This window comes from Perognathus longimembris, chromosome 6 (assembly GCF_023159225.1).
Source record: "Perognathus longimembris pacificus isolate PPM17 chromosome 6, ASM2315922v1, whole genome shotgun sequence".
Classification (NCBI taxonomy): Eukaryota; Metazoa; Chordata; class Mammalia; order Rodentia; family Heteromyidae; genus Perognathus; species Perognathus longimembris.
In genome coordinates, this window is record NC_063166.1 from 26,321,967 (window position 1) to 26,343,690 (window position 21,724).

Genomic DNA, 21,724 nt, shown 5'->3' on the forward strand with positions numbered 1-21,724 from the left:
TGGTAGCTCACACTTGTAATCCTATCTACTTGGAGGCTGAGATCTGAGGATAATAGTTTGAAGCCAGCTTGCACAAGAAAGTCCGTGAGAATCTTGCCTTCAATAAACTGCCAAAAAAGCCAAACATGGAGCTGTGACTCAAGTGGTAGAGTGCTAGCTTTGAACAGAAGAAATGCAGGGCCAGCACCCAGGCCTTGAATTCAAGCCCCAGGACTTGCGCACACGCACATGTGCACACACACACACACACACACACACACACACACACACTTCTTATGTGCCATTTACCTATGATGCTTGTGTAACTATTACAAACCATGTATACAGATTGTTCTTAATATTTTGGGGTAAGGGAGCTATTTAAGAAGGCTGAAAACCCCAGAGTTCAAGAATGCTGATTTTACATACTTTTCCAAAGCAGGAAACCCTCCATCCCTCCACCATCTTACTGTGATCATGCAGATAGCCAAGCTAATGTGAAGTCACTGGGTACAAACACAGTTCCTGGATGGAGCCGAGAGATTCAGAGATGAGATGTGCTATCTCACAAACATCCAGCAGCCATGGTTACCACTCTCCCAGAGGAAAACTGGCCTCAGCCATTCCTTCAGACCTTTAATCTCCTCCTGGATTCTGTTCTCTCACACTCTGACAAGCCATTTAAAATTCAAAAAGAAAAGGAAAGAAAACCACTCCCTAGTCACATGCATACCTTTAATAACATGAGAGAGATGACAAAAAAGGGCAAAACACCAAGTTATTATGGCATCTCTTCCACTCTCAAATATTAATGTAGGTAATACACACACTACTTAAAGGGAAAACATATCAGGGAAAACAAGTAGGGAAGGGATCAAGTTTATTCAGAGAAACCCAGTAACTTCAAATACACCAGTACAACATTGGTAAGCTTCCTCCTACTGATGGCCCAGTGGTTCCCAGGTGTTCATATCTTGGAGCACTTTTGAGCCATTGCAGAGAACACTAAACAAGTCTTCTCCCTGTCCCCAAGGAATTAATACAGAGAACTATGGAAAAGTCCTTTTTATAGTCTTCTTTATTTGAAATGATAGAAAATGAGAGATATGAAAGGTAGTCTCTCATCCCCAGAACCCTATTGCAATAGCAGAGATAATGACCCAATGGAGTTTTGATGATGTAGGGTGTGCTATGCTTTTTTCAAATCATTGTCACATACATTCTTTCAATGAACCCATACAACAGCTTTCTTGTTTACAACTGAGAAAGTGGAAATCACAAGGAATTTGCCCATGATCTAACATCTAGGCGAGGACAACTGTGGCTTAAAGCCAGATGACATGATTGGCCCACCATTTCCAGCAGGTCACACAATACAATGCTCTGTCCTGTGTTCCTCTCTCTGATTTCTCACTCTATACTCAAGTTGCTTGTCAGTTAGCAATACTCTCTAACTAGAAATAGGCTTCAACAGAAGAGAAACACAAATCCTTCTTTGACAAGTTTATGTAGATATAAAAATAAACATGGCATTCTTCTTTATTGCTTTTTTATGGATGTCTTTGCTAGATAAAAGGCCCTGCTGGGGAACAGTTCATTGACCTTTTATTTCTATGTACACATAATACTCCTTTAGTAATAGCACAGAATTCACATCAGGAAATTATTTGCTAAATATTTCCCACTGTCTCACAGCTTGGACTATCAGTTTCTCCCATATGTGAAACATCTGGGTGGATGCACTAAAACACAGCAAAAATCAAAGTGATGTTTCCCAGATGTAGAAGAGGGCAGCTGTCCTTAAGAGTCTGTCATTAGGCCATATTTAGGTATTCAAATTTCTCAAAAAAAACCCTTTACCACTACCTCTCCCATAGCTTTTATGACTGAAAAAGTGTCCACGAGGTTGACCAGATAGCTGCATAAAACACTAAGACGGTAGCCATGAGAAGTTAGTGATGGCCCCATGCAATGTGATCATGGAATGGTTTTCCAGACCCTGCTGGTAGAAAGGGAGCAGATTCACTCTCAGGTGTTTGCAGTCAAGTGAAGGACTTCGCAGGAAGGATGCCATCTTCAGTGTGGGGCTCATTCTTCTCGTGTGGAGGGTGGCATTCAGGCATACCACTGAGCCCTCGGTTTCCGGGGAAAAACAACAAAAATCCTGTTCACACCGTTTCTATCTTGGGAAGAGTCACCGGCCCCAAATGTTTACTTGGGGAGGTGACTGGAAGAAAAGCTTGCTCCATACCAGGTTTAGAAATATCTGGGAAAATACTCTGTAGCCGTGCAAACTTCTGGAAAGGTAAAATAAGAGACAATTTAGGAAGTGAGTAATTGGGAAAGTTACAGCTGTCATCAATCCTCATGTAAATGCTATGCCTTAAGGACTTGCTGGATGTCTCCTTCTAGAAGCTCAATGTGCATTCTACCTCACTCATTCTGCAAGGTACCCATATCATTTCCCTGGGCTAATTAAACTTGGCCAGAAGATTCACTGGTTCTACAATCCTTACTGTGAGAGAACTATATAGAAACTTGGTGCCTTGGAAGCAGGCACAAGCTCACAAGTAACTAATGTCACTTGATTTTTGCTTCTCTTTTTAATATTTATTATCTGGTAATTCTAATTATGCTTTTTATCCCCCTAGTACTGGGGCTTGAACTCAAAGTTTCGCACTCTCATGTAGATTTTTTTCCAATCATAGCTTGTACTCTAGCACTTGAGCCACACTTCAAGTCCAGCTTTCTGCTGATTAATTGTGGAAGGGGTAGTATAGAGAAAACAGAGGTAAAGTCGTTTGCACCTTGATCCTCATATCTCAACCTCCTGAGTAGCAAGAATTACTGGTTCCAACACCAGTAACTTTAATTGTCTTCTTATGCGCAACTAGCCCTCCCAACTGACTATAAACTCCATGAGGACAGGAAGGATATCATAAGCCCTTTTATGTCCTACACAATTCCTGGTAAAGTATTCTGTATACAGTAGGTACCTACAAAAGTCTTCTTTGCCTACACTTAGTCTTCAGTTTAAAATCTGTTAAGTAGAGTCCATGCTTTAAGATTGGCCTATCATTTATTTATTTATTTTTGCCAGTCCTGGGGCTTGGACTCAGGGCCTGAGCACTGTCCCTGGCTTCTTTTTGCTCAAGGCTAGCACTCTGCCACTTGAGCCACAGCACCACTTCTGGCCGTTTTCTGTATATGTGGTGCTGGGGAATCGAACCCAGGGCCTCATGTATACGAGGCAAGCACTCTTGCCACTAGGCCGTATCCCCAGCCCCCTATCATTTATTTTTTTTAAAGAGCTTTATTTAAAGTGTTTATTTAGCATTATGAAATCCTGGGTTTGATTTGTAGCACCACCAATTTTTTAAAATTACTTTAATATCTTTTCAGATTGACATAGCTCATTCTTTGTAAAATAGAGTGTGTGTGTGTGTGTGTGTGTGTGTGTGTGTGTGTGTGTGTGTGTGTGTGTCTAAAGGTCCTGAGGCTTGATCTCAGCCAAGGCACTGTCCTTGAGCTCCTTTGCTCAAGGCTAGTGCTCTACTACTTGACCCACAGCTCTGCCAATGGCTGCTTGGAGATTATTTGGAGATAAGACTCTCATAGACTTTTGTGTCTGGGTTGGCTTCAAACCACAATCCTCAGAACTCAGCATCCTGAGTAACTAGAACTACAGGCATGAGCCATCAGCACTGGTGAGAAATTAATAATAATATTTTAAACAGATACTCACACAAGTGAAAATGATGAGTGTTAAGTAGAAAATGACCAGAGAGAAAAGCAGCACAATCTCAGCTCTGTATTTCCTAAAAGTGGATTCTTCAGGTAACTTGGGACATCCTTAGAGAGAAGAAAGAGAGAGAGAACCATTAAAGCATCCTATTAAGCAAGGCCATTTTAACATAATTCTTCTTCCTCTAGTGGAACAGTCCCCTCATTCCCATCTCACACCTGCCTTGTCAGGAAGAGCCACTATCCTGGCCCTCGCTGTGTGCCTCGGGATGGGCACACAATGCTTCCTGCACATTTGCCTTAGGAGAGGAAAAGAGAATCCAGCAGCGCGCTGGTCATTTCCTCTACACACTCTGCAAGACGCCTGCCCCTTGACTCTCCCCTCAAAGGCTGCCCTCCTTTTGCATCCATGTGCATAGTACTCAGAGAGGGCATACTGTGTGCTGGGATCTGCAGAGAACAAAACAGAGCCCTTGTTCTCTCAGCGGAGATGGACGTGGCGTGATTCATATACAACATTTAAGGCTTAAAGACAATCAGGCACTGGTGGCTCATATCTGTAATCCTAGCTACTCGGAAGGCTAAGATCTGAAGATTGTGGTTCCAAGCCAGCCCAGGCAGGAAAGTCTGTGTGACTCTTATCTTCCATTAAACACCAAAAAGCTGGAAGTGGAGCTGTGGCTCAAGTGGTAGAGCACCTACCTTGATGGAAAAAAAAAGCTAAAGAAAAGAGAGAGCCCTTGAGTTCAAGCCTTGGTACTAAAACAAAAAGAAAAGAAAAAAAAGGAAAGTGATGCTCTGCTTGCAGCTCCACTGCTAGCCACCGAAATGATGGAAAGCCACAGGGTGAGATGGAAGAGGATGAACCTCAGGACCTACAGACCCAACTGCCTGCAGCTTACCTGTCACTTTCAGAAGCACTGTGCCGCTGAGGTTTTTCTGCTCTCCCATATCCTGCAGAGTGCACCTGTACGTGCCTGAGCTGCAGCCTGTGGTGTTCTGGATTTTTAGGGAATAGGGTTCTTTCCCAGAGGTCTCAGAAGAAGCATTTTGCCCGCTCTGATGATGGCGTTGCCCACTGAGGCGCAGGCCTTCCTGGGGGGGCTCCAGTCTCTGCTCTCCACTCTCCGTGACCTGTGAAGAAGCAACAACAGTACATCATGCTTGCTGATGGAATACTCAAAATCTGAACTCACCTATGGTTTGAGGAATTATTTTCCTAAGCAAAACCATATTTGGATGGTTCTAAAGCAATATACAGTGCTTTACTTTTGTATATGTAAACTCAGGGAGATGTGGGGGGAAAAATCTATTTAAAAAACCAGCACTTTCTCTGTAATTCAGATTGGTAATAAAAATATATAAAAAAAAGCCAGCAGTTAAAGGATATATATATATATCATATTTATGCATGTTATATACTACATATTATTATAAATGTACTATAAATTTATGTGTTGCCAATATATAAACATTTTATATATACCTATATAAATCTATAAGTTTAAATACATAAGATACATTTATATCTTATTTTGGAATAATATCTGACCTGAAAATTGTGATTCTAACACCGTCATCCCAAATTCCACCCTCCAGAAAGAACAGCATCACTGTTGATGATGGCAAGATGTTGAACGTGAACCACTGTGTATTTAATTTTTGCTGCTGTTGGTTCTAGGGAGAAGGTTCGCTTTTCTTCAGAAACATGCTCCCTTGGTGAAGGGTTATTATTCACTTTGGGTCCCAGCTTTTTATTTTGGAAAAGTTCCTAAGTCTGAGAAGGTCATCCTCAGACAACACATCTCAAACCAGGGATGCAGATAAACTTTGCACCCATTCTTCAAAGGCTGGGACAGCCGGCATGATCTCATCCAAGTCTCTGGATGTGCTATGCTTTTTCCTCTGTGCTCAGGCCAGAAGAAAGCTGAAGGGACTGCTTTATGGTGGTTTCATGGCTTACATGCTTGTACAGTTTATATTGGGCTACTCAGAGAAAGGTAGTAAAGTGTGTGCCCACAATGCACCAGCCCAATTTAGCCAATTAGTCTGCCAGAGTTTCTCTCCCTGGACTGTCTATGTGACTTAACCAGTGAGGTGCTGTCAGCATTTTCTACTTCAAGATGTCCATGTACAATATTTTCCATTGTTTCTCTCTTTCCTGGGCCCATTCCTAATTTGTCAGATCATTTCTACTGAAATGTGGTACAGCTACTAAAAATGGATTTACAGCCACAGTAAAACAAATCATGGTGTCCTGTGCTCACAGGCAGTCCTTCAACCCAGGCCACCACCAGCAGTGTCCAAGCTGCCTTTTGCTGCTTGTCGAGAGCCCTGGTCAAGTGGTACCTCCCTGTCCCATGCTTTGTAGAATCACTCAAGAGACACCCTGGGGAAAGAGACAAATCAGCCATCTCCTACGTGGAGAGCACTCTGTAGCCTTTCTTTGAAAAGGGGGAGCTTAACCCGGGGGTTGGGGAAACACTCCATAAAGGAGTGCATACACACACACACACACACACACACACACACACACACACACACACACACACACAGAGTCAGCTGTGTTTTTTTTCTGAAGCCAGGACTGCATTGCAAGGTCACCCCAGCTCCCCAGCTCAGGTTCCCTTCCTGTGGCGTGGACTACAGAGACATCTGCTGGCAGATTTATGGCTCACTCCTAGCACCAGACAGAAGAATGACTCTTCTCAGGCTGCATCTGTGGACATAAGTCCCATCTCTTGATGGTCCTTCTTTAGGAAGAATCCTTTCTAAATATTCAAAGATCTACAAGGGGAAGCTAAATGATTGGAGCCTTTAGATGATCAAAAACTAGAATGGAGAGATGGGTAAAGAACCTTGGAGGAAATGAAAGGTACCCAGCTGGTCCTAGAACATGTTAAGGTAAGCACAATTTCCCCTTTTTGAAGCCTAAATAACTCACTAACTGTAGCTTCTCATTGCTCATTCTCTCCTTCCCTTCCACTGCCCAACACAAGGGCTTCCTCTTAGCAAGCAGAGCTGGATGGATGACCATACAGAGCCAATCTATGCCACCTGCCCAGAAAACCCAGTTTGAACTAATTAATGTACCCTAATCTGTATGGTCCAGGCTACTTTCTCCTCTAATCTAACGTCTAAATGCAAATGTGGCTGTGATAAGCATTTTGTTTTTTGGTTTTGTTTTGTTTTGTGGAGAGTGTCTCTTCTACCCAGTATCCAATCCTTCAACTCAGAAAAGCCTAAGGGAAAGTTAAGATTAAAACCTGCAGAGCTCTCTGAGGGCCAATGGAAAATATCAACAGGGTAAACAATGGTACCTCAGAAGGGTCCCATTAGGAAGCTACCTGCTAGGAATTATGAAGCAAGAATGGACTGGAGGTCAGAACTGGCTGGCAGTTGCCTCTTACCTATTTGTACAGGAGAATTCATCTTAACATTTGGCAGCTTACAACAACAAAAGGAAGAATATTTAATGGTCTGGTTTCCATTGGTCTCTGGCAAAATATCCAGCCACTGGTTCTTTTTAAATGGCAATACAAAGGTAGGGCAAGACCCTATGAAAGACAGGAAGAAGAATGGAGGGTGGGAGGAGAGATGGAAAAACAAAGAAAGCCCAAGCAACCTCCTGCAAAATTCAGCTTTACTGACTGGGCATCCGTTGGACCATGGCAAAGCATCTCAGCTCTCATGAGGTCAGCTTCCCAAGGCCCCTTCTCTGAAGGATACAGAAAGCATCACTGAGAGCTCTTGTACAATGAACAGACAGCACCATTGGCCTTATGACTCGACCAGCAGTGCCCGTCCTCCCTTAGTGGATGCCTAAACCCATGAATTATTCTGTATTAACAGACCTATGAAAAAGTTCACTGTATCAATTAGTTACACATTTTTCATCCTGTCTTCCAACCACCCACTTTCTACTTTTTTCCAACTTGCCCAAATATATCTAATCTTCATACACTGTGGTCATGTTTGCAGTTTGTGACACAACAGCAAAATTAGCACACATTTCTTTGGCTTCTTCAGAAATTCAAAAATAGAAGATCTGTCCTTGCTATACTTTAGCAACCTCAGCACTGGACTTCTTTTTTTTTTTAATTTGTTTTCTTATTAAACCATGATTTTTTAACTTTTTCGTGTAAAGGGAGTACCTTATGGATTTTCTTTGGCATATTTGCATTACTGCTTTTGGGCTTTGCAATCATTATTAAGTAAATTATGGGATACTTGGACCCAAGCACTTTGAAACTGTGGTAATTGATCTGATAATGGAAATGGCTACTAAGAGATCAACAGGGAGGGAGATAGTATATACAGTGTGGAAACACTGAACAAAAATGATGATTCACTGTCAGGTAGGGAAAACAATGTGAAAATTCCATACACTTCTCAGAAGAGCAAGCAATTTACAACTTGTAAATTGTTCATGTCTGGCTTTCTATTTAACGTGTTTAGACCCAGGTAATTGAAATGGAAGAAAGCACTTACAGCAAGAAGGGCTTTCTGCAAAGTCATACATACACTTTGAAATATTTCATAGTTGTCCCTTTAGTTTCAAGATCTAGGTATTTACAAGGTCCATTCTCTCTTCTCTTTGCCATTTTAAAATATATCTTTTCATATGACTCTGCCTGAGTAATCTGGGATCTTCCCACTGCTGTGATAATAGTAGTTTTCATGTTAATGGCTCATGCTCAAAATAGGAATAGGACACAAGTGAGACCAAGGATTTCCTTATGCAAAGTTCAAATGATTCTCACTAGCTATGTGGCCAGTCACAAGTCCCCCTGCTGTGTCAGCTGTGACAGAAAGAGCACCAAGGGCTGAAGAAGATGTTTCTGTTGGGATTAGACTGGAATATCAGCAATGTGCTTTGTTTTATGAGTTCTTACAAGCATCAGTGCTGGACTAAAATCAGCCACTGGCAAGAATGGCTCTTTAAACATTCCAAGTCTAAAAGTGTTACATTGCTTCTCTGCAAAAGCATTTTAGGAAATAGTAATTTGTAACAAAAGGAACCCTCTGATTCATTCGCAGCCAAGCATAATTGACGGGAACTATTTAATGCATACTTCCCAATGCTAATATTGCAGTACAGTGTGCTAAGGCACAACACAATTTGGGCAAATTAATTCCTCAAAACACTCATCCCAATAATGTTTTAAAAATCCACACTCTGTGCACTAACTTTCACGCTGACAATTCTTCTTTTTGACTGAATTAGAAAAGAGCAAAATAGGGGCTACTTCATTTTTAGAAAGCCTAGGGACTTTGACTTGTCTCAAGGCCTCCAATTAGACTAAATAACTTAAATACCATATTCTTTCTCTGAAATGGAGATTTGACCTTAAGAAAACCACAAACCCTAAATTAAAGTAGACTTCAATTTGCTGAATACTGCATCAAGCAAACACAACTACTAATTATAAGGGCATGTAAATTAAATAGATTATTTTTAAGTGATGAACAAATATGAAATAGAACAAGAGAAATTGCTGGAATCAAGCCAGCATTTCAATCAAAAACTATGGTGGCAAGTGCTTTCTAATACGTTTATCTAATTGTATCTAAATGCATTTCAACCTTATTGATTACCATACTCAAATGGGCGACAGTTCATTCCTATAGGAAAGAAAGAGTTTTGGATTACAAATTTGAAATCCAACTTTATGATATGTTAGATCTGCTAAGAACATGTTACAAGTTTAAATAAAAGAAAAGAAATTGGGAGAGGGAATGTGGGAGAAAAATGAGGGACAGGGTAACAAGTTTGACAAGAAATGTACTTACTACCTTACATATGTTACTATAACCCCTCTGGATATCACCTTGACAATAAAATTCAATTTAAGGAAAAAAGAATCAAATTTTTAGAAGAAAGGATACACATGGCTGTGGCTGATGGCTCACTTCTTTAATTCTAGCTACTCCAGAAGCTGAGATGTAAGGATCATGGTTGGAAGCCAGCCAGGGCCAAAAAGTTCATAAGACTCATATCTCAGAAGTGGCACTGTGGCTCAAGTTGTAAAGCACTAGCCTTGATCTGAAGAGCTCAGGGACAGCACCCAGGCCCAGAGTTTAAGCCCCACAACCGAAAAAAAAAAAAAAGACTCATATCTACAATCAACTAGCAAAAAGCTAAAAGTGAAGTGGTGGCTCAAGTGGTAGAGCATCAGCTATGAGAGAAAAAGCTAAGCAACTTCCGCTAGGCCCTGAATTCAAGCCCCAGTACTGGTGCACATGCACATGCACATACACACACACATGTGTGCACACACACACTCAGAACAAAGTGCATGTACATTGAGTGATAGATATATTTAACAATTTGATTACAAAAAATTTAAAGCTAGAGAGTCTAAGTATTTAAAGGTAGCCTTAAATTAATCTAATGTATTCCAACCACATTGAACAGCTCTTTTTAAAAATTGCATTTCTTGTGCACTAACACTCATGTAGCTTGATTTCTAACTCAATTAAAGTGCCAATATAATCCCCATTCATCATCAAAACAGCTTTTTATAATGTGCAAACTAGTTTGGCTCAGAGGTTGATGTCATAACGAGGGTAGAATGTATGAACATTAACATCGCATTTTTTCTAAGTGTAGTTTTATTACAAAAATGATATTCTACTTTAAAATTTATTGCATCTAACAGACAGAGTTGGACTTACAGCTGTTAACAAGAGTTACAAGCTTTGTGGAGGCAGCCTAATTAAGAGCACAGACTTTGAAGTTGGAGAGAGATGGGATCTTACCTCATTCCTACCACCATGGCTCCTTCTATGCTCTTGGCCAATTGGCTAACCCACTCCCAGGTTGGCTTGCAACACTGGGAGATGTTATTGCACCCAAATGAGTTAGAGGTAGAGACAGTTACGATGCTATGTATATATAAACCCTCAGCCTGGTATCAAGCACACAGAAAACCCAACAGATGTATATATTTCAGATATATATTTCAAGGTTTCATTCATTATATTAAATCGTTCCTTGCTCAGAGAAAACATTCAAAACACATTTTCTGGATAAATGACTGGATTTTAGAAATAATGAAAATGTTACAGGCTTTGACATCAAAGGCCTCCAGTACATTCCCAGGTCTCCATTAGCTAGCCAGCCCACTTTGGCAAATCACTACATTTGTTTCACTTCCTTATCTCAAACGGGGTTATGATAAGAATCAAATGAGAAAGCACCCAAAAGTGCTGTCCAGTTGGTAGTGTTGGTAATCGAAACCGCTGTTGTAAAGGATTGCTTTCCACCCCACCCATGGTCTGGCACTCTTTAGAGCCGGTACTTGGCTATCTCCTCTCAGGCTAAGTTGTTCTAAAAGCCCTCATCTCTGCTCTAGGGAGAATTTTTTTGGTCTATCCACCACATTTCCAAAGCACTCATTCTGAATTTTCTAAAGTATTGACAGAAGGGTGGCCAAAGCCTTTTGGAACTGAGAGCTCAAGGCCACGTAGCTCCAATCACAGTCCATACCACTGTTTTCCATGTGGGTTCTGTGTCCTGCAGAACACCATCAGGAAGTCTGTGTTCGTCATTCACAGAACTCCACTCTTGGTTCTACAAGAGGTACACTTCACTCAGGCCTTAAACCCCACTGTCTCCAAGATAGGCTCCAATGCCCACCCCCCCATCAGAGCCCATTGAAAACAACCAAGTATCTATTGACATAATAGGAGAAAGACACATACACAATGTTTTCCTTCACTATGTTTTTGGAAAGCCATGCAAGTCTGCAGTTAGCAACTAATATCTCCTGCCAGGTAGAGGTTGGTCCCAACACTAACAGAAGGGAAGGAAGAACCGGGAGATGGAAAGCCACCAAATCCTAGGAATATTTAAGGACTTCTAAGTCCAGCTGTATTTGTCTTCTAGGGCTGCTGTTGACAACAGATATGTATTTCCCCATGGTTCTGCAGTCGAGAAATGGGAAACCAAGGTGTCAGCAGGGCCATGCTCTCTGAAGCCTCTAAGGGAGAATTTGTTCTGTGTTTTCCTCTTCCTTCTGGTGTCCCAGAAATCCTTGGCATTTCTTAGCTGTAGATACATCACTCCAATCTTTATCTTCATCTTGTCATGGTCTCTCTGCTTTGTCTGTGCCTGTGTCTGTTTTTTCTTCTTATAAGGACATCAGGCATTGTGAATTAGGACCTTTCCCCCACCCTGCCCCGTCAAGTCAGGTATGGCCTCATCTTAATTAAATTACATCTTCAAGGACTTATATTTCCAAATAAAGTCACAGTCACAAGTACCAGAGGTTAAGACCTCAACATATCATTTGACAAGACACGTTTACACCCCACAACATTAGCCATAACAGGAATGTAAACTATATTTTGATTTTAAAGTTGTTTTCTTCCATTCTCATGACACGTTAGCTAATTCTTTGCTTTTAAGATAGATTTGATTTGGATTTATAACCCCTTGTAACCCAGAGAGTCCTAGCTGAAAGGAGCACCCTGTACCATCCACAGCAAAGTGTGGCTCCATATGTCTCCAGCCTCTGTGCCAATCCTTCTTCGCCCTGTGCTCAGCTCACATGCCTCACACTCATCACGAGATAAGACATGAGGCCCTGGGGCTGGGAATATGGCCTAGTGGCAAGAGTGCTTGCCTCATATACATGAAGCCCTGGGTTCGATTCCCGAGCACCACATATATAGAAAACAGCCAGAAGTGGCGCTGTGGCTCAAGTGTCAGAGTGCTAGCCTTGAGCAAAAAGAAGCCAGGGACAGTGCTCAGGCCCTGAGTCTAAGGCCCAGGACTGGAAAAAAAAAAAAAAAAAAAGACATGAGGCCCTGATTGGATTTATGACCTTTAGTTCTCCAAACTAATCTAGGAAATCACTAGTCCCACGTGATTATAGGTTGCTTATATCAGCTGGCATCGTTCCTTCCCCAAAGTTTTCCCCATCTGGGCCCATAATGAGACTGCCACCAGCTCTTCTGGAATCTGTCCTCTCTTGGGAGAACCAGGTCAAAACAAAAAGCATACTTAAACGTATGAAGGAGTATTTTAATCCAGTTCTGGTTTGAGCTCATGTTAAAAAAAAAAATTGTTGGTAGAAAAGTTTGGATTATTGCCAAAGTAGCAATGAGATGTTTTTAGATCGTCAATCTGTTGTTAGTCTATATAAAACCTTACCCTTCATACTGAGACTTCCTCCAAACTTCCCCTATTGCTTCACTGTATTGACATAACCAAGACATAAAGGAAGACACTCTAGTCCTCCTGTCATCTAATTTCCCCTTGTACTTATGGAAAACACATGAGGGGTTCGGGGTTGTTTGTTATTTAACTCTTTTCCTTCCTATTCCTTTTCAATTGACAAGATTGTTACAATTTTGCTGTTTTCTCATTATCCAAACCCTCAATAAACCACCCTCTGAGACTTCTTCCATCTGTGTTGAGGCCTTCCATACTGCTTTCCTCATTCCTCTACAGAAACACATGGTCACAAGGTGACCAAGAAAATCCAAGACAGCAAGGAAAATCCTAAGGACATGTTCAAGCCTTAGGTAAGTTAACCTGATCATTTCACCGTGGTGAAAGAATGAGACCTTCCTTGTCTTCCAGACGAAATACAGTCTGCCTATCACTATGGGAAATATGCTTTTCTTTAAACAGATTTTTGCATTGCATCATTCTCTTTGCTTAAAAATTTTCAATGGTTCCTTGTTGCTGAAAGGGTAATAATGCTCAGGGCATTGTGGCATGTTATTCACAGTGACCCATCCTACTTTCCAACACTCTCTCCCAGTTATCTGCTACATCACTACCCCTTCTAGGTCCCCTCTGCTCCAAAGAGGCTACATAAATTACCTTTTCCACATCTTTTCTTTTTCTTTTTTGTCCTCCCCCAGTCCTGGGGCTTGAACTCTGAGCCTGGGCACTGTCCCTGAGCTTCTTTTTGCTCAAGGCTAGTGCTCTACCATTTGAGCCACAGAGCTATTTCCAGCTTTTCTGAGTAGTTTATAGGAGGTAAGAGTTTCTTGGACTTTCCTGCCCAGGCTGGCTTCAAACTGTGATCATCAGATCTCAGCCTCCTGAGTAGCCAGGATTATAGGCATGAGCCACTGGCACCCAGCCTCCCATATCTTTTCTTTTTTCTTTTTTTTTTTTTTTTTTTTTTTTTGCCAGTTTTGGGGTTTGGACTCAGGGCCTGAGCACTGCCCCTGGCTTCTTTTTGCTCAAGGCTAGCACTCTGCCACTTGAGCCACAGCGCCCCTTCTGGCCATTTTCTGTATATGTGGTGCTGGGGAATCGAACCTAGGGCTTCATGTATGGGAGGCAAGCTCTCTTGCCACTAGGCTATATCCCCAGCCCCCCATATCTTTTCTTAAGGAAAGCTTCTGGCAAAAGTGTTGAGCCAATTTTGTGTTGGCCAGATTCCTGGGCACACATATGGGACTTAGAAAGATTCACTAGGCAACTACAAGGTAGATGATACCAGAGCTATCTGAAGTCCAACTGCACATTGTTCATAGTTTGACCTAAAAGCCAAGGAGGACAGGGGCCAATGAAGAAAATATGAATTCTCTTTCTAATATATACCTTGTTTTCACATTTCCACTTTTCAGTCCTCTTATGTTTAATGTTTTCTCCTAAAAACAATTCTGAAGTCCGTTTATTTACAGACGACACTCTAGAACCAGGGAAATGCAACTAGGAAGCCATGTTAGCTCTTTCCTGGGTCCATCAAGGTCTGTGGCCATAGAGACCATGGCAACTCTAGCCCTGCCCAAGGCCCTCTCCTCAGGGCCCCTGCCCTTGAAGCTTGTTATCACATGGGATGACAGAGACAGAAAATACAACTCCACTCAAGAGGAGTTTTTCAACATTCAGGGAAGACAGCTCCATAATGAGTCAAGGCCAGTGAGATTGGTATAATGACTATCCTTGAACTGTTTTAAGTAGCCTTATGCAAGCCATTAACCTTCTCCCCAACAGTTCCCTTTGCATGAATGTCAGAACAGTCCACAGGATGGCCCAGCTGGGATTTTTCTAAATATTCTAAAGTTCAAGTCTGATCTGTTTTCTGAAATCCCTATCTTACTTCCCCTTTCTCTCTTCCTTTGGAAACCATTTAAATAGGGCACTTGTCTTGTGACGCATGGCTATCCTCACCCCCGCACTGTCACCCAGCAATGACACTAGATATCCTCTTTCACTTTGAATCACGGTAGGGTGTCAGGGATGCTTTCGTGATACAAGAACAAGGTGGAGCTGCACCTGCTACATAAATGACCACTCATTATTATTAATGGAGGGTCCATCCAGAGGTGTCTTCTCTCTCCAAACATAGTGCAGCTTCATTAGGGAGAGTGCAGACACTGTGACAGCATGAAGCAGAGACACAGCCACTTCGTGGCACAGCCCTACTCTGACAGATAGGACATTGTGTTGTGCCTTCTTAGATCAGAATTTAAACAAAGGTTGCAGCCAATGGGAGAAGTATGATGGATCAAACTCCACTTGTTTATGTTCTCAAAAATACTTCCCCAAAGAACCATAACTTTAAAAGTAAATTGCATCAAGATCCCAAAAGACATAATTTATCATTTTCTCTTCTCAACCATTCATCTTCCTTTAAAAATATAAGGACCAGGTGCTAGTGGCTCACACCTGTAAATTCTAGCTACTCAGGAGATCCAAGGATCGTGGTTCCAAGCCAGCCTGGGCAGAAAGTCTGTGTGATTCTTATCTACAAATAACGAGAAAGGGCCAAAAGAGGAGCTGCTGTTCATGTGGTAAAGTACCACCCCTGAGCAGAAAACTCCAAGCAAGAGCACCAAGCCCTGAGTTGAAGCCCCAGTTTTGACACAAACACAAAAGTAAGAAACAAATAAATAATAAAACAAAGATATGAGAAGGAAGGATGATAAAAGGATTCCTTTGTGTGTCCGAGGTCGGAAGCTCCTAAACCTAGAGCTGAGCTAACAACAACTGAGGTAATGCTATCTCCTTTCAGCTTTGCCTATCTATATTGAGCCCCTTCTGCCCACTCCCACAGGATCTTTGAAACAGAGAGAATAAAGTAGATATAGCTCCTCCTGGCTCATTAGGGTTTATAATGTGATAAACACTAATTGGACACCATCTGCTTGGATTTTTGGTAAAAGGCATATGATTAAAGTGTGGTTTGGATGGGTCCTCTGTCAATCATCAGTCGTCAGTGCCCATTGGACAGTAGCAAGATGCTCTGAGGTGCCAAAGGACAGAACAGTAAATGCAATTTTTAGATTGTGAGTCATGATAACCCACCCCTGGGATATGGAGAAGGCCTGCAAGAATGAGACTCTGTGAAAGACTGCAAATCCCACACCATAGGAGTCTGCTGTACTCACCCAACACATAGCCTGCCCCTGAGCACAGGAAATGGGCTTCACAAAGCCAGGGCAGTGAGGAGCTCAGCAGGTCCCAAGGTTAATTCCCCACTTACAGCTACCTCCCCACCTCACCAAAACACTGTACAAGAAACCTGTGGGGACATGACAGGATGCTTAATCACCAAATGAAGTACCACTGATCTTATTGCCAGAATACTCTAGTCTATTTTTTGTGGTACAAGCACTGTCCATGCAAAAGTTCAATTACTAGGTTGGAAAGTAACAAATATCTACAGAATATACTGAAGGAATAATAATACGTAACACTTTCAAGGTTATGATTGGCACCACAGAGCTTTACTTAACCTCCAGTCTCCTGGACTAATGAAAAACTGGGAATTCCAAGAGACTATGTTTCGGGGAGTTTTTTGGACAGAATTTCTTGAGACCTTCAGGGCAAATCTTGCGAGAACTATGCCCAATAAACAAGCACATACATTATAGAGTTACATCATCGACCGACATTCCAGGAGAAGTCAAAGGTGAATTGCTATGGTTTACTGAGCCGTTCCCAATGACCCTGTGCAAGAAGATTTAACTTGACAACTGTTTGAACTTGATGCTCTGAAATGTCATCTACTTGTTTCATGAGTGCATTTTAATGACTCCCCTGGGGATATTAATAATGTTTTCTTCTTTTAATTAATCTCTGGAAGGGAGAGTGGTTTCACGTTTTCTTCCTTCTTTGAAGGTAATTAAGCTATGGCCTGGCTATCCCAGAAACACTTCTGTTTTTCTCTACCTTAAGTAATTAAGGTAGAAAACAGAGATATCAAGATAGACTAATAACAGCTTGAGATCTGTAATCAGACTCCATAGTTCAAAGCCTGCCTCCACCATCTATCCAGCTGTGTGACATTGGACAGCTTAAATCTCTGTCCTAGGCTCAGTTCCCTCACCTGTAAATAGGAATAAAAATACATGGAAAAGAAGGCTAAAGCTTGGCATGCAGTGAGCAGTCAAATGATACTGTTTTTGCAATGTTTTAAGTGCTAATGCTTTGACAGTGTGAACAGTTTTGGAATGGTGTTGTCTGCAGCCATCATGTGGCCAGGTTGAGTTTACCAAACCCCTTTGCAATTAACTGGGCAAGCACTGGGTACCTGCAGAAATGCACAAAAGCACCAGTGTAGTGTTTTCCTTGGGGAAATGACAATCCAGTTAAGAGTGGACACACATGCACACATGCACACACACATACGCGTGCACACACACGCACACACTCTTGATGACTTCTATGCTACCTGGCATGGATAAATGGTCAGACACTTTGCAAGTTCTTACAAGGTGGGCAGAAGAAAGCCCTTCCTGCATCATGTGGAATGCTACAAGCAAACATACAGAGATTTCCTCCAAGGTAAGACAGCAAATCAGGGACAGCCACAGAGTGACGCTGGTTCTTCACAGTCATTTGGCTCAAAATGGAGGTGGCCCTGTGGCAGTAACCATGTTCAAAGAAAGGGGAGCAAAGGACTGGCACCATCTAGCCAAGAGTGGCTGCTGAACTTCACAATGCCACAGGAATCACAATCTTTTCCAGATGAAAAGAAGCCTTTAAAAAGACCCATATCTCAATTTTGCCACCATGGGGATAGTAACACGTTCTAATGCAAGGCATGCAGGCATGCACCTCTGGCACCTGCACCACCCCCACACGGATGCCCTCACTTCTGGACCTCCCCTGATGGCCAGAGGATGGAGAAGCAGGGATGGGGAGGAAGGACCAGAACATGACAGAGGGGGAAGGGCCACTGATGGTTCACCTATGTATGAGACATCCTGATGATGTGTGAGGCCTAACCTTCCGGTTGCACCCACCCCTTTCCTGTGTGTCTTGAGCCTCGCCGTCACAGAAATCAATGTCTGGGGACATTCCCTCCTATCCAGTGACCAAATCCGGGCCTCTGTTGTTTTTTTCCCCAGTGGCCTCCTGGCTACCACCACAAGCGGCCTCCAGAATTAAGCCAAATGAGGGTGAGCGTCCATGCCTTTCCAAAAGGTCTTACTGGGATCAAGCCCTCCCAGGCCACCTTTGAGAACTGAGGTCTTCAGAGAGCAAGTACTTGGATGAGGATGGGGCTGGGCACGGATGGGAAAGGAGTGTCAGAAGGGCTGGGTGCCACAAGCTCAGCGGCGGGCAACGCCCACCCCCACCCCCACCCCCAACTCCAGGCCACACAAGGTCCCCATCCTGAAGGAGCTGATGGTGCTGTCCCCAAAGGGCCAAGCAGACCCCGATCTGCCGGCAATCTTGCTCTTACCTTGGCCCAAGAGACGGCATAGGCGACCTGGGGGTCCCAGGAGACGGCGCAGGGCAGATCCACAGTCTCGGAACAAGGCACCTTCACCTCCTGCGTGGAGGCCACCAGGCTGCAGGCTACAAGAGACACGGAGAGAGCGCGCGCCGTGAGCAAGCGACCTAAGGAGGTGTCGCAGGGAGGTGGTGGGGTGGGCGACTGGCGATGGGGGACCCCTACCGCAGCTCAGGAGCAGGAACAGGAGCTGGAGGCCGCGAGACATGGTGGGAGCGCTGCGCCTCCGCCTCGGGGCTGCTGGGCCAGTGGCACGCGCGGCGCCGCGCCTCCTTCTTGTACTCCGCGGGTTCCGGGGGGAAACTCCCTGCGCGCCAGCCCCGGGGAGTCCCCGGCGGGTGGCGGAAGCCAGCGGCGAGCCCTCCCTGGCCCTGGGCGGCCTGGGAGCCTCCCCCACTCCGGTCTCCGCCCCCTGCACCCCCCTCTTCCCCCGCGCGCGTCCCCGCCCCCCGCGCGCCCCGGCCCGGCGCCCCAAGTTAGCGTCGCGGCTGCGGCTGGGCAGCGGCCACAACAAGCTGCGCGTAACGGCCCCGAGCTTGGAGCTTTGCACCGCGCGCTCACGCGCGTGTGACGGAGGCTCGCTGACCCTCAAAACCAAGCCAGGAAACAAGCCATCGAGCTGGTGATGCCCATTTTACAGAGGTGAAAGCCGATCCGGAGAAGGCAGGCGTCTTCCCCCCAGCGCCACCCCACCCCCGCACCCCGAGGCCTAGCCTCGTCGGTGGTGACGTCACTGGAGAGCCCAGGTCCTTTCTCTCCTCCAGATTCTGTGACGTTCAGACAGACCTGCTAGACTGATGGCGCAAAGCAGCAGTGCTTGGCTTCCTGCCTTTCCCCTGGGGGGCGGGTGGGGGGGGTATCGTTTGTCCTGTTTAAATTACCTCAGCAAAGTAACCACGCCTGAAATAATGATTATGCTCACACATACAGACCTACTGCACAAAAAGCTCTGGGGGGAGGGGGTGGATTCTAAAGGATGATCAGCTCTCCTCCCTGCAGAGGACACTTCTGTGAACATTTTGGGTATTTACTGCCATTGTATGGAGGGAAATTTTAAAATAATTCACTCTGTTGGATTGTATCCTACATTATTTTTAACCTATTATTTTGCAAACAGTTCTGCAACATTAAGAATAAGTTCAGCAACATCTTTTAGTGGTTGTGTAATATTCCATTATGCAGACAAGCTATACATTAGAAACAATTCAACAGTATTAGGCACTTGGGTTGCTTCTTTTGTTTTTATTTTGTTTTATGCAGGTCTTGGGGATTGAACTCCCGGCCTGGGCACTATCCCTGTGCTTTTTTGTTCTGCCACTTGAGCCACAGCTCCACTTCTGGCTTTTTAATGACTAATTGGAGATGAGAATCTCATGGATTTTCCTGCCTGGGCTGGCTTTTAACCACCATCCTCAGATCTCAGCCTTCTGAGATCTGAGTAGGACTCTAGGTGTGAGCCACCAGTGCCCACCTTTTAGGTTGCTTCTTTTTTGTTACTAACATTACAAACAAGAGTTGTGTTTGCCGTAAGGTACTTTAGTGTAGATAAACATCCACTTTTAGATGGTCTGTTCTCTAAGCATAGATACTTGGAGGCAAATGTACAAGGCCAAAGGGAACCTTCCCATTTTGTTAAGTATGGCAAAAGTGACCTCCAAGGATGCCTCCAGTCCTTATCTGTGATGTATTCCCACCTGTGATGCAGGAGAGAGCCAGATCCACTTAGGCCGATACAACAGCTATCCAATTCTGATAGCTTTGTCCATCTAAGAGGTTAAGCAGAATAGCATCAAGGATGACTTAGAGAAAAGAAAAGCACAGACCCAGGTCCACAGTGAGTGACATGTTCACCACGCTATGGATCCACAGATTTGCACATCTATTAAAGTAAGACTCTTTTTTTGCTTTTGCTTTTTTTTTTTTAGAAGCTTAAGATTTGATACTTCTCCATTGGCACTAAATTTACCAGGTGTCCTCTCTTGGGCTGGGTTTCTGTACCTCTAATAAATCAGAAGACATTTTCCCTTTCACCATTCAGTCATTTCCTTTGAGAATGGTGGTATCAACTACCAAGTTATCTGTGAATTTCTTTTCTCTATAGCCCTTACCAGTTGTGAAGTGTTTAGGAATATATAGTTAAATACAGAAGAGAACAGAACTGAACATAGCAGAGTGTAATTTTATTCCCGAGTGATAAAAACAGATCCTCTATATGCCCTCTGCTAGATCCCACACCTGGCCATTTACACTTCTTGCCAGATTTTCTCAAATATAAACATTGTGACAGAGAAGCTGAGGCCATTCCAATCCTCTGGCTCAGTAACCTGTGCATTATTGGCTATTTCCAAATGGCCCTCCCCAGTGTGCATGTCCACTCCTCCCCACACTCCCACCAATAGATCTCAGCATAGATAGATTGTTTTTCATCTTTGCATATCTGATGGTATGCACTATTAGGTCCTTTCTGCCTCATTTGTATTACACTGGTTACATATGGGGTTTTTGTAAATATTGTTATGGTTATTATAAAGGTGATGTATAGAAGGGTTATAGTACGAAAGTCAGGTAAAGAATACATTTCTTTTTGGACAGTGTCACCCCTCACCTCACTCCCAATTTTTACCTCCTGTTCCCACCCTACCTGTGCTTTGAAGCAGTTGAATAGACAGTCCAGAGGACTGCCAATTATTATTGTCTGGCCTTTTTCATTAGAGCTGTTTGTAAATTCTAGCCAAATCTTGTCTTGGTTATGCACATGCCTAATTCCTTCTCCGAGTTTAAGATTCCTATTTTTTACACTTTGTTTATGATACCTGTAAAGAACAAAAGAGCTCTTACTCATCATTTTAATGAAGTCAAGTATATCAGTCTCCATGTATCTGGTTTAGGTCTCTGCTATTTAACAATTCTTTCTCTATCCTGAGACCTTGAGAACATTCTCCTTCATTTTCTTCCAAAACCTGAAAGTCATACTTTTTCCTATCCAGATCTTTTGTGTGTATGTATGTGAGTGTGTGTGTGTGTGTGTGTGTGTGTGTGTGTGTGTGTGTGCCAGTGCTGGGCTTGAACTTGGGGCCTGAGCTTTGTTCCTAAGCTTCTTTCACACAAGGCTAGAGTTCTACCACTTGAGCCACATCTCCACTTCTGGCTCTTTTAGTAGTTTAGCAGAGATAAGAGTCTTACATGCCTGGCACAGGTGGTTCAGATCTGTAATCCTAGCTACTCAGGAGGCTGAGCTCTGGAGATTGAGGTTCAAAGCCAGCCTGGGCAGGAAAGTCCATGAG

At 43.4% G+C, this 21,724-nt stretch overlaps 1 protein-coding gene across 1 annotated transcript; it reads right to left on the reverse strand.

The window, feature by feature from the left end:
- Positions 1-1,029: 1,029 nt before the first annotated feature.
- Positions 1,030-18,787, reverse strand: Cd83 (CD83 molecule). The gene is made up of 5 exons (XM_048348441.1): positions 18,606-18,787; positions 18,390-18,505; positions 4,626-4,857; positions 3,725-3,831; positions 1,030-2,276 (listed from the first exon to the last, which is right to left on the reverse strand). Exons 1-5 carry the CDS (start codon positions 18,646-18,648, stop codon positions 2,148-2,150), a joined length of 627 nt encoding a protein of 208 aa, XP_048204398.1. The 5' UTR covers positions 18,649-18,787; the 3' UTR covers positions 1,030-2,147.
- Positions 18,788-21,724: the final 2,937 nt, after the last annotated feature.